At 36.6% G+C, this 13,793-nt stretch overlaps 1 protein-coding gene across 1 annotated transcript; it reads left to right on the top strand.

Moving 5' to 3' along the window:
- The first annotated feature begins 10,866 nt into the window (after positions 1-10,866).
- Positions 10,867-12,340, top strand: PRS (Homeodomain-like superfamily protein). The gene is made up of 2 exons (XM_089601652.1): positions 10,867-11,238; positions 11,682-12,340. The coding sequence occupies exons 1-2, from the start codon at positions 10,882-10,884 to the stop codon at positions 12,036-12,038; spliced, it is 714 nt and encodes a 237-aa protein (XP_089457778.1). The 5' UTR covers positions 10,867-10,881; the 3' UTR covers positions 12,039-12,340.
- Positions 12,341-13,793: the final 1,453 nt, after the last annotated feature.

The raw sequence follows: 13,793 nt of genomic DNA, 5'->3' as shown, positions 1-13,793 counted from the left end.
AATAATTGGGGAAATTCTATGGAGACCGAGATAGTGACCCAATACTGCAAAGGGGACAGAGAAATAGTTGTCCAATCACCACTATTTTTATCGCTGAACCATGCATGTAAAACAGAATTATATTATAAAGGGTAAAGTTAGTTTATTTTTAGAGTTACCAAAAAATACTCTATCTTGTTTGAGACTTTGAGTAGATGGCTTGTCGTTTTTGGCCGTTCACGCTCTCAAATTTTGGAGGACGATCAAGTGTAGTAGTACTGAAATGGAAAGAGTAGTGACTATTGACATGACATTTACGTTAAAACTTCCAGGTTTTTAAATTCTATATTGATGATGATGTGTGGTATATGGTTGGAATATATATATATATATATATATATATATATATATATATGTATTCATATACAAGGTACAATCCCATGTCCATAAGAGCTAGCGTGACCTTTCACTCCAGCGCCTACACGTTACATTTATTGGTTTATGTTAATATTATGTGTTTTAATAAATTAAAACAAAAACTCAATTGAAATTTCTCGACGAAAACGGTTTGAGAAATTAGTAAATAGTTTCAGAAAACAATTTAACAATAAAATAATATTATATATATATCCAATAAAAAGATACACATTTTTCTAACTCTTTCGCGTAGGAGACATTCTGATATTTAATAATACTCTTGTGTATTATATTTATTTATTACTTTGTTTGTTGTGTTGCTTGTTGCTGTGTAGTAATTATATTTACTGCAAGGGAACTGCCATAATTATCCATTACTAGCTGCTTCAGACAGCATGTTATCGATTTCCGTGAATCATAGATCCCAATCGTCCATTTTTCTAGGGGTAGAAAACTAGTGAACAAACAGACTTGCAGCAAAAAAGAAGAAGATTAAAACAGATTAAAAAATGATATATCCGTATATCTTTCAAATTTATTATCTTGTTTGATTAGAGAGCTCAGGGCAGAGGTAGGATTAGTGTTTGGTCTCTATATTCTCAGGCAATATACTGATATTATGATGTCATGACTCACGATACCATTAAATCAGTTTTAAATTTTGTAAGCATTTGTATTTTTTTTTTCTTTCTTTCTCAAGTATCGATATTCGATAGTTTAGTTGATATACAGGATTCTACATTTTATTTTACACTGTTCTTTTAAACCAAATTGAACCCATGATTATATAGTACATATTATCCAAGAAAAGCAAATAATTAGTTGCTGATTATATGTTTTATCTTCAAATGTCTTCATGTAAACTTTACCAAATTGAAAGTTTGGAAACCTAATTTGAATTGAACTGAAAATCACACACACACACACACACGCGCACACACACACACAGAGGTTATTTGTTTCCTTCATTTTCATGTGCAATTCATTTGTTGCTATAACGAGGCCCTTTCCTCTAAAGAAAAAGCCTTTAATGATGACAAAATAATTATCTTGTCGAGGTCTTTCCACTGGTAGTATCAAATTTATTAGAATTGGAGAGATTGAGATCACATGTTATGTATTTTTTAGATTCTGCAAAGAGATAGAATACACGTTTATTGTATTTATGAAAATTGTGGATATTAATTTAATTAGATAGAATTAGACTCGTATCCAATTTTTTTGTTTGTTTATAATTAGAGTGCCTTCAAAAAAAAAAAATTATAATTAGAGTAATTAAAAGATTAAGGTACTAAAATCTCATTAATTAAAGGATCAATAACACCAGATAACTAAAGTGACTGCTAATTTATATTATATGGATCAGCAGTTTTATATTATAGATTAAAAAAAGAAAAAATTGGCTTCGCCAAAAATCTAGTTCATTGAAATTTTAATTAAAATATATTGGAAAGGTGGGGGACAATACGTATAGTTGTTTATATATACACTTGAATGGATAGCAGATATGATAACTATGATAAAGAATGTTAAAGAGAGGGACAATAAAGAGAGAAGGAATAGGAAATTATCATAAGTTTTATAGAAAAAAGAGAATATGGCAATTTTAATTCCATTTCCAGCTGCATGCATTAAATGTTTATGTAAGAGTCTGCATGTGAAAAAAGCTTACGTTCAGCACAGTGAATTTAGAGACACCACAGAGTTAGAAAAAGAGAGATTCAATTGGATTTCTATTTACTTTAGAGGCCCTTTACGCGCCAATCATATATATACATACACATTGGTTATAATTACTAACCGTGGTATAATACAACATTATTGATAACCTTTCAAATTTGTTGTATCATTCATAGTGGTTTATTATAAAGCTTTATGTAGCTGATCATAAATCAGAGTTGACAAAATGCATATTGTTGCTTTAAACACAGTTTTAATGAACTGAAAGGGAAACTAGATAGTTAGTGTTGAGGGTACAGCTGGTAAAAAAAAGCTGGTTTTGTATTGACGTAGATTTGTAGGCAAATGGCTAGGCTATTACAAAACAGTTTTAGAAGCCGAAATTATTATGCATTGGGAACAGTTTTATATAGATCACACACACGTACGTTGAAATTGGACTGTATTTATTTGCTAGGCATGTGCAATTAAATCTGAAAGAAGCTGTTATGAGGCTATAGCGAATTTAGTGTAGATATCTATTACATAAGCTGTACTCCGATTCTATGTTTTTTTTTTTTTTTTGAGGTTTACCTGATAATAGGTTTTAATCGGGCAAAGTTATGATAATTTTATGAAAATTTCGGGAGGTTCCGTTGATTTTTTTTTTTGGGGGGGGAGGCATAAAGAGTCTAAGATTCTACATTTCTATCTTAAATTTCAATTAATTTAATTCCTAAATAAAATCATTAAATACATCAAATTAGACATAGATTTTAAAACTCTTTTAAGAAATTAATAGATTAATACTATATTAACTAACAACAAAGGAAAAGATGAATTTAAGTCGATTCGAAAAATAACATAATTCACAAAAGTGACAAAAAAAAAAAAAAAACTTAGATTTCATAACTTACAATATTGAAATCACATATACTATTGAGATCAAAGTTTAAAAGTGCCAAAAAAAAAAAAAAAAAAAATCAATAAGGTTTCGCTGAAATTGATTACCAACAAAATTTTAAAAATTCTAACATAAGTTCTAACCTCCGTCGCCTATGTATTTGGACAAAAATTCGGGATGAGCGCTAATTTTTTTTGGGAAGATTCGCGTGCTAGTTTAGAAATGTGAGGAGATCATCAATTTTTATTTTATTTTTTGAGATTTTTCATATTAGAGCTTTGATTATGTCTTGGCTTTTCAAAAATTTTAAGGTCTTTTGTTCGTGCAAACATCGATAAGAGATAATATATAATTTTTTGACATTTTAGTAAGTATGTGTGTAAGTAAAAAAGTAAACTAGGTTATAAGAAAGAAAATGGAAAAAAACGCATATGTTCGAAACCACAGTTGTTTAATTTTATTTCTTTAAAAGTTGAATAAAAGATAAAGGATACAAGGTATTCATAAGGCCTCGATAATCAAAATTTCTATCCAAAAACAAGATTAAGGAAATTAAAGCAGGAATAAGTGCAAATAAATATTAATAAATAAAAGAGAAAAATTCAAAATCATCCCAATATAGCACGATGAACATAATTTATACGTGATTATAACCCGTTTCCAAACTTGAATCTCACGCGTTCTCGGGTGAATTTTGTGTATTTTAATATGTTTTTGAGTTGATCTTAGGACTTTAGAGTACTTGAGGATGTTTAATAGTGTTTAGTTCGTTTTGTGATTTAACGGAGCAAACGGTATAGCAATCCGAGCATTATCAACATTTGTGCATTGGAAAGTCATGGGCGCGCCGTGGAAGCTGCTACCCGCACCGTGGAAGAAAGAGTGCACCATGCTACGTGGAAGTGCCCCGTGCCGTGGAGAATTTTCCTTACGCGTTGCGTGGGAAGGATAGAGCGCCGCACCACTTGGAAATTCTTCGTTGCGCGCCGTGCAATCTGTATCGGATGCACCAAGTCACCGTGCGTCTTGCGTGGAACGGGCAGTCTCCACACGCAAGGAAGTGCGCCGCACAACACATCTTGCGCGCTGCTTAGAAGGGTGGGCGTGCCGTGCGGGATCCCTTGCTCGCCGCACAGATCTATTTCCAGCAATTTCCAAGTTGCCATTTTAAAGATGATTTCAGCCATTTGATCGAATCCAATGGCTCCAAAATACGGTAAAACGCTCATGTATTAGACTCTCATAATTAATTAATAGAGGTTTTATTATAGGTTTTCATTAATTGTTTGGCTCATTGGGAGAGAAGAAGCAACTGGAGAGAAAGATCACTGTTCGTCGCAATTGACAACCGCGAATTCAGCGTTTTATCTTCTATCAATATTCTTTGGAACTCCCGTTTATGTTTTTTGTTTTTTTTTTTTATGGTTTTTATGGTTTGTTTTATTTATTTTGTGTTTCTGTTATTGTCGATGCCATGAGCTGAACCCTTTAAGGGTGATGGCTTAGTTTTTCTCAATTATGGTTGTGTATTCATATTTATTTTATTGAAGTATTTTTCTGCTCATTTTCTCTATCGCTTGAATTAATTTTGTGCTTAATGCTTGTATGAGATTCATGACCTCATTATTGTTTTCTAAGATTTATTTGTTGCTGGAGATAGAATAGCTAATGGTGCGTAAGAATTATTTCATTGTTATATATTTCAAAACTAGAGATAGCTAGGCTGCTAAAAATCGTGTGAAAACTATTGTTTGTAATGCTTGTCATATTTTTAGGGTTTGAGATCGAGAGATAAAGACCCGGTATTGACATAGGTTGTAGATGCTCGAGAGAGATTTAGAAATAATATTACGTGAGTGTGATTAATGAATTGAGAGAAACGAAAAATCATGTGCAGTTCTAAGAATCTCAACCATATGAGAGTTTTGCGAAGTCATTGCCATTGCCTTCCTCATATATGGTCACTCGTATTTAATCTGCTTGTTTATTTATTTTTTACAATTTAGTTGATAATCACCTTACTATTTTTTAGTTCAATTCGTTGTTAATTAGTGTGAGAATCGGAGGTTGAGAGAGTTTGTTAGGAATTAGTTAGAGGAGAGAGAGTGAATAAGATTGCAGAAGATTCTCATTACTCGTCAATACAGATACAACAGAGTATTTATAGTACACGTAAGTAATGACTGGTGACGTGGCTGGGCTATATTATCTATATAGTCTAACATCCCCCCGCAAGCTCAAGGGCGATTGAGCACGTAGAGCTTGGTTCGCATCTGTGTGAAAAGCTGAGAGGTTAATGGCTTGGTGAGGCCATCTGCTAGTTGATGAGCAGAGGGAATGAAGGCCACTCGGAGTGACTTGTTCAGGACTTTGTCTCTAACAAAATGGAAATCAACTTCCACATGTTTTGTGCGAGAATGGAGTACCGGATTGGCTGCCAGATAGGTGGCGGATACATTGTCACAAAAGATTGTTGGCGTCGCCGTGCTAATAACACCAATATCACGTAGCAGTGACTGAATCCATAAGATCTCACAGGTCGTTGTAGCAACTGACCTATATTCTGACTCTGCACTTGAGCGAGAGACCACTCGTTGTTTGTTTGAGGCCCAAGCAACGAGATTAGACCCAAGAAATATACACTGGCCACCAGTACTTTTCCTGTCATCAGGGCAGCATGCCCAGTCCGCGTCTGAGTAGGCATAGAGGTCAGTCCCTGGCTGTGCTTGAAGTGTGAGTCCAAGTGACGAAGTTCCTTTCAGATAACGGAGGAGACGCTTTACAGCCTGCCAGTGAGTATCAGTCGGAGTATGCATGAATTGACATAGCCTATTTACAACAAAGGCAATATCCGGTCGTGTCATTGTGCAGTATTGAAGACTTCCAACAATGCTCCGATATGGTGTAGGATCAGAGAGAGGCGTGCCATCTGAGGCTGACAGTAGCGGACTGGACACCATAGGGGTTGCACAGGGCTTTGAGTCTGCCAGATCCGCCCTGTGAAGAAGATCCACAATATGTTTGGTTTGAGTGAGATGGAGCTGAGACTTGGTTCTTGTGACTTCAATTCCAAGGAAGTACTTCAGTTGACCGAGATCTTTTAACGCAAACGTGTTGTGAAGATCATTCACCAATATGTTTATGAGATGATTATTGTTGCCAGTGATGATTATGTCATCTACATACGCTAACAGGATGAGCTTCGTTGCAGCTGACGTGTAGACGAACATTGACGTGTCTGCTCTAGACTGAGTGAAGCCCCACTGAAGTAACGATGAGCTGAGTTTTTGAAACCAGGCTCTTGGTGCCTGTTTTAAACCGTATAATGCCTTTTTCAGTAAGCAAACGTGATCCGGGCACTGAGTATTCACAAACCCCTGTGGCTGACTCATATACACTGTTTCAGTGAGATCTCCATTCAAAAACGCATTGTTCACGTCAATTTGGCGTAACTGCCAGTTGTTTGTCATAGCCAGGGATAGTACTACACGAACTGTGACTTGCTTGACCACAGGGCTGAACGTTTCAAAGTAATCCAAGCCATATGTTTGATGAAAGCCTTTGGCTACTAACCTCGCTTTAAATCTGTCAACTGAGCCATCTGGTCGCTGTTTGGTTTTGAACACCCATTTACAGCCGATCACTGTGCCATCAACCGGTGGTGGTACTAGAATCCATGTACCATTATCCATGAGCGCGTCATGTTCTTTGATCATAGCATCTTGCCAATGGTTGTGTTTGGCAGCTTCTGTGAAGGTTGTAGGGTCTGGAGTATAGGTAGGAATTTTGGCAATGAAGACCTTGGGTTTAGAGTTTCCAGTCTTTGACCGTGTCAGCATGTTGTGTGTTGTGGTGGGTAGTTCAGGGTGTGGTATGGGTATGATTTCAGTGTTTGAGGTTGGATTGGGTGTGGGACTTTCTATCGAGATGCTAGGTTCAGTTTGTTGAGATGATATAGGTGTTGGTATCAACTGTTGTGACTGAGATAGAATTGGTGGTTCTATAATTGGTGTGTTTGGTACTGGTTGTTGGTGTTGCGATACTTGGATATGTTGACGTGATTGAATAGCTGTTGTGTTTGGTGGATATATGGGAGTAATGGGCATCAATGTAGGTAAGGTAACGAGAGTACTTACATTTGAGGTTTGCGCAGAAGCTGTTTGTGTAAATGATTGTGTAGACTGAAAGGGAAAGGCTTTTTCGTTGAATAGAACATGACGTGAGATGTATATTTTGCTCGTCGTAGCATCAAGACAGAGGTAGCCTTTATGCTTGCTGCTGTACCCAATGAAAGCACAGTGAATTGATCTTGATTCCAACTTGTGCTTGTTGAACGGCCGTGTGAACGGGAAGCATGAGCAACCAAACACCTTGAGATGCTCATATGATGGCAACCTTTGATACAACACTTGATATGGAGACTTGAGATTCAACACCACCGAGGGAAGTCTGTTGATCAAGTATATTGCTGTTTGAAAGGCATAAAAACAGTAAGTTCGTGGCATGTGTGCCTCAGTAAGCATTGTCAATCCCATTTCCACAACATGTCTATTTTTGCGTTCAACTCTCCCATTTTGTTGTGGCGTAGCAGGGCACGAGACTCTGTGAACTATCCCCATCTTCTCTAGGATCGGAGTGAGTGACCTATACTCACCCCCCCAGTCAGTCTGCAGAGCTTTGATTGACGCATCAAATTGAGTAACAACTAGGTTCTTGAACTTCAGAAAATAGCTGAGACATTCATCTCTGGTTTTTAGCACATACAACCAAGTAAACCGAGAGTGATCATCAATGAACAACATGAAATATCTCAATCCATTAGTTGTGGTCACTGGACACGGACCCCATATATCAGAGTGAACTAGATCAAACGGTTTTTCCGCTCTAGAATTAGACCGAGTAAATGGAAGTCTATGACTCTTAGCTAGTTTACACGAGTTACAAAAGTCAGGCTCAGTGTGAGGCTTGATCTTGCACTCTTGTAACACCCTGTTGACCACGAGTGAGCTAGGATGACCCAACCTTGAGTGCCATAAGTTTGTATCTCCTGCTGGTGTGCTTGCAGCAAAGCACTTTATTCTTGAACTTGATTGAGAAACTGGAAATCTGTAGAGTCCATTACTGGTTGCTCCTTGTAGTAGTACCTGTCTCGTAGTTTTGTCCTTCACAAGAAAGAACTTCTCATGAAATTCAACTAGTACATTATTGTCTCCACAGAACCTTTGAACACTAATTAGGTTATGTGACAGTTCTGGAACCAGTAGTACTTTTTCCAAATTGAATTTATTTGGTTGGCTTTTATCACAGTTTTTAAGCACAATTTTTCCAACAGTTGATATAGGTAAGCATTTACCATTGCCGACCATGACTTGGTCTGATCCTGTGAAAGGAGAGGCGTCTTGAATGTGAGAACCATCGTTGGTTAGATGTTGATTAGCTCCAGAGTCCATGTACCAGGCACCATCAGGAGAGAAGTTGTTTGACCAGGCACCATCGGAGGAGAAGTTGTTTTGTCCAGAATAGCTGGAGTAGAGAGCAAGGCTGTTTTCTGAGTAGTTCTGGTTGAACCTGTGATAACACTTGAGTGCCGTGTGACCAAACTTTCCACATACTTGACACTGTGGTTTATTCTGACTGTTGTTGTTGTAGCCACGTCCTCTTGATGAACTGTTATTGCTGAAGCTTTGACTGTTGTTGTAACCTTGATTGAAGCCTTGATTGAAGCTTTGATTGTTGTTGAAGTTCTGATTGTTGTTTGTAGGTGATGGTAGAATTCCTCGTCCATTTCCTCTGCCTCCCCGTCCTTGACTGTTGGATCTTCCACGGCCTCGATTTCCTCTTCCATTTCCATTGAAGTTAGGTGTTGCATTTGAGAAATTCGCTTGAATTACTGAAGTATCATCAATCGATTTCTGCTGATCCAGTCTGTTCTCAAATGTCATCAATTGACTGTACAACTCATCAATTGAAGGAAATTCGCTCCGTGTCGTGATCGACGTGACAAGTGAGTTATACTCTGCACCTAATCCTCCGAGAACATACAGTACTTGATCTTGTGGAGATATCTTTTCTCCAATAGCAATCAGATTATCAGCAATTGACTTTATCTTGAGAATATATTCCGACATTGATGTACCCCCTTTCTTTGTAGTTTGCAATTGCAGTCGGAGCTGAAGAATTTTCGCCTTTGAGGACGACGAGAAGCTCTTCTCCAAGGCAATCCAGATCTCATACGCTGTCTTGAGTCCGATGATCTGAGACATCACACTTTCGGTGAGAGACGAGTAGATCCACGCCATAAGAAGACGATTCTGCCTTTGCCAGAGAATATACTCTGGATTCACTGTGACTCCATCTTCAAATCGCATCTCTGGACACGAGTAACCTTCGGTGAGATAATCCAATCCGTTCGCAATGATAACATTTTCAAGTTGAGTTTTCCAGAGAAGGTAGTTTGTTCGATCGAGTTTTACAGACAGTGTTTGATTGAGAGAAGGCATCTGGAGATTTTGGTAGAAGGTAGCCATTGTTGCAAGACGAGAGGTTTGATTTGTGTTTGCTTGATCTGTAGTTTGTGTGGTAGTGTGAGCCGAAATGGTGTTGTTGAGAATTTCAGGTTCTGCCATTGTTGAATCGTTAGAGCTCTGATACCATGTGAGAATCGGAGGTTGAGAGAGTTTGTTAGGAATTAGTTAGAGGAGAGAGAGTGAATAAGATTGCAGAAGATTCTCATTACTCGTCAATACAGATACAACAGAGTATTTATAGTACACGTAAGTAATGACTGGTGACGTGGCTGAGCTATATTATCTATATAGTCTAACAATTAGTTAAGTTTCGGTTAAACAAAGTTCTCGTGGTATCGACTTGTACTTACGAAATATATTACTTGAGCGACTAAATAAGTGCACGGAAATATCGCAACATAGCAAAAGGTGATAGAAAATAGAAATGTGTTTTTAGGCCTAAATTAGGGAATGTGCTAAAAAAATGTCCGATGTAGCAATGGTTTGCATCTTGATTCGATTCCACTCAAAATTTCCATGAAGCTTAGTCCTTAATTTTCAACACGACAGTTAGTTACATTACATACCTTCATAAATTTTACCGATAGTAAAAAGATTTGACCCGTAGCGGAAGGTTTTTTTTTTTTTTTTTTTTTTTTTTTCTTTTTTCTTGGTAAAGTAACCGAAGGTATTTAAACCCTTGAGTATAAGAATAAAAAACAAGACAAAGATACTCATATAATCTTCTATGTAAAATTTAAAAAAACGCGAGAGCGTGAATGTGACGTGCCTTTAGATGCAAGTTGAAGTTAAAGGTAGTAATACATGATGGTCCGTATAATTGATTAGAGAGACAGACAGAGAGATGAGAGGGCAATATTTCTCTGCTCTCTTTCTGAATCCGACTTACTCGGTGTCTTATTCATTATAAGTCTTAGAATTTCGAAAAGTTTTACTTTTCCTCTAAAAAAATAAACAAATAATAACAATAATGTTGTGATGATGACAATATAATTCAAGCGCAGTACTTCTACTAGTACTAGTACTACCATACTCTTTCCTTACTCTCATTCCTCATGACCCACACTCACTATTATCTCATCCGTATCATTCCAAACCCATATATGTATATATATATATATATATATATATATATATATATATATATCAATAATGCCCTTCTCATGGAGACATCAGCATGACAACCCTGCCCTAGTACTTATTTTTCCCTCTCCTCTTTTATATTATTAACCACTCTTTTTCTCTTTCTTCTTTCATCACAATATCTCTTTTGTCCATTGTCTTTATATACTCACACACACAGGCACACAAAAAACCAAGATTACCAAAAGCTGAGTAGCCTTAACACATTCCCAATTTAGAGACCACATATCATATTTAAAAAAATATTATAATATGTCACCGGCGCCGAATTCATCGAGGTGGTGTCCGACCCCGGAGCAGCTGATGATCCTGGAGGAGATGTACCGGAGCGGGACCAGGACTCCGAACGCGTCGCAGATACAGCAGATCACAGCCCACCTGTCGTTCTACGGGAAGATCGAGGGCAAGAACGTCTTTTACTGGTTTCAGAACCACAAGGCCCGGGACAGACAGAAGCTCCGGAGGAAGCTTTACAAGCAACTCCAACACCAACAGCAACAACTTATTTACCAACACCAACATATGATGGTCAACGGCCATACTAATCTTGTCCTCCAAAACAATCACTTTCTTGACTCTCCACTTGGCCCTATTGTGCCCCAACTTCAGGTAACCTTACAAGATGGTATATATATATATATTTTTTTTTTGAATTTCAGGATGTTCTATAAATGATATGAGTTTTAGGGCTAGAGAATTTTCTATGTATGTATGTGTGTACTATATTTTTGGTATGGTACAAAAAATGTGTACATCTAAAAGAGAAGTACCAAGATCTAGCTAGGATATATATTTTATCATATAAAATCAATGTTAGAAAAATAAAGAATAATGCTAAAAGAACAAAAGGGGACTGAAGTATTAATGTGATTATTATACCTTTTTGCTGTCATGAAAATCAAGTTAGTGACTCTTATATGATACCTAGCAATAGTCAGGAAATGATCAAATAATAAGAGAATTCATGATCTACATATGTTGCTTCCAAAACTATATCTCAAGTAATCTAATTAATAACCAATTTTGGCTTCTCTGGTTATATTTGCATACAGGGTGGAGTATTTGAAGATCATCATCATCATCAAAATAACAATCAAGCGCAAAGTAGTTACAATCATCACCATGATCAAATGATGACGAGCCATAATTGGAAGATGGAAATCCCAGCTAACAATGGCGATCATCAGCATCATCATCAGATCAGGCTGGAGAAGGAGAATTGCATGGCGAGATCAATGTACGACCGAGATTGGATGATGATGTTCGATCACGTGGCTCATCAAGAATCTCCAACATCACTCAACAACAACAACAACAACAACAACACCAAACCGATCAAGACGCTTGAGCTCTTCCCAATCAAATCCACTAATCTCAAGGAAGACTGTACGACGTCATACAAACCCTAATCAACGCCCAACTAATAATTAACCACTTTATGACCTGTATCTACATATCTATGCGTGTCTATGGCTAGATGCTATTGCTAGGGCTTAAATGTGTCTGGGACTTGTTTATTTCTCTTCTCGTTTATTTAGTTTTTCTTGGTTTCTGTAATTTGTCTAGTGGAGAGAGAGAGAGAGAGAGAGAAAGATCTCAATTGTCTAACGAGTAAGTGGTCACTGGTCCAACTGTCCTTATGACCAGTCCAGACCGACTCAATGGAAATGCCTAGTTTACCTTCAAAAAAACAAATTAGTGCCTACGTATATCCGTGCATGCCTATATATATATATATATATATATATATATATATATATAAGTATTGGACTGTGCATTGATTGGAGTTGGAAAAGGTGTTATTAGTTTCTTGGCAATATTTTTTCTGAGATTTGTCTATTTTGCATGCTAAAGCTGACATGTATTTTGCAAATGAAACCCCATTACTCGATGAACTTATATGTGGATTGTAGTGTATATAGTGCTCACCCACAAGACTTGTCCAGCTTTTTTGCTTGACCTTTTGGACGTTTCAGACAAGTCAATGCCATTTTAATGAGCAGTATTATTGGGCATGAAACATGTTCTGACCAAATAATAATGCAAAAGAAAAAAATTTGTGTGGGAGGAAAAAGAATGAAGGCACACGAGGAATAGGATGATGAGCTATTCATATTCCCTTTTTTGTTTCACTTTTTTGGCTAAAATTTATTGATTTCAACTTAGTCGAGCAGTTCAGAGACGACTACTCAGTCTTCATTACCTAAATATGTTCACACGCCTTTGATGTGGGCGTGACAATGGCAGTATATGCCATTTATACAGTTTTCGTTATACTAATTATACTGAGGGCGTTTTGAAACACAAATCGACTTAATATTATTACATACGCTTATGTTTAGATCGAGTGCTACATATGGGTGCGTGGGTATATATATATACACGCACTTGTATATTCATGTTGACTAATATATTATGTGGATGCTAATTAATAGCTAGCATGAATAGCTTCTTCTGCTATGATCAGAAGGCTTATGTTACCATTACGAGCTATATAACTAATTCACGGGCCTAGACTTTGATGTGGTGTGTGTGTGTGTGTGTGTGTGTGTGTGTGTGTGTGTGTGTGTGTCAGTGTGGATGTGTATAAGCCTGCACTGTTACTCTGTTTCTTTTATTATATATATAAAACAATTGAGTTATAGATACAATTCCACGATTTGGTGGGTGTATATATATATCTGTATATATATGTATGTGTGTGTATATAATGAGGATCATAAAGAGACAATATAAGATTGCTTCAAATCTGAGAGAGTATCTACTTGGGAGTGATTTTGGCCTTGCCTAAAGCAGAAGTACTAAGTACAAAAAAGAGGGAAAAAAACATACTTGAATTTGATCTCATATAATAGACTGTTTAGACAGCAAGTCTTTTACTTTCTATTTTGAGGGACTAGGACTGTTTTTGGCTCTATAAGCTAATTTGTACAATTGCTATATTTTTTTTTTTTTTTTTTCATCAAGTACAATTCCTATATGTGAAGCATGGGATATTGACTTTAGAAAATTTCATATTCTAGACCTCAAAAATAAAAAAATATAGTGATTGAATCTCTTATGTCAAAAAATCTTAAATTGGATTTTTTTTGTCATTTTTTGGACAAAAATACCATTAAAATCAATAATTTTCTCTCAAGTCATCTTAAACCGTCGCAAATTAT

Source organism: Urtica dioica, chromosome 11 (genome assembly GCF_054948205.1).
Source record: "Urtica dioica subsp. dioica isolate 48M chromosome 11, U.dioica_male_clone48M_v1_H2, whole genome shotgun sequence".
Classification (NCBI taxonomy): Eukaryota; Viridiplantae; Streptophyta; class Magnoliopsida; order Rosales; family Urticaceae; genus Urtica; species Urtica dioica.
Note: the sequence above shows the minus strand (reverse complement) of the source record. Positions and strands in the feature narration are given on the sequence as shown.

Bases quoted from the DNA above. Each gene is read 5' to 3' on its own strand.
- PRS (XM_089601652.1), top strand. From the start codon at position 10,882: ATGTCACCGGCGCCGAATTCATCGAGGTGGTGTCCGACCCCGGAGCAG. The intron at 11,239-11,681 runs GTAACCTTACAA...ATTTGCATACAG, and splicing joins CTATTGTGCCCCAACTTCAG to GGTGGAGTATTTGAAGATCA.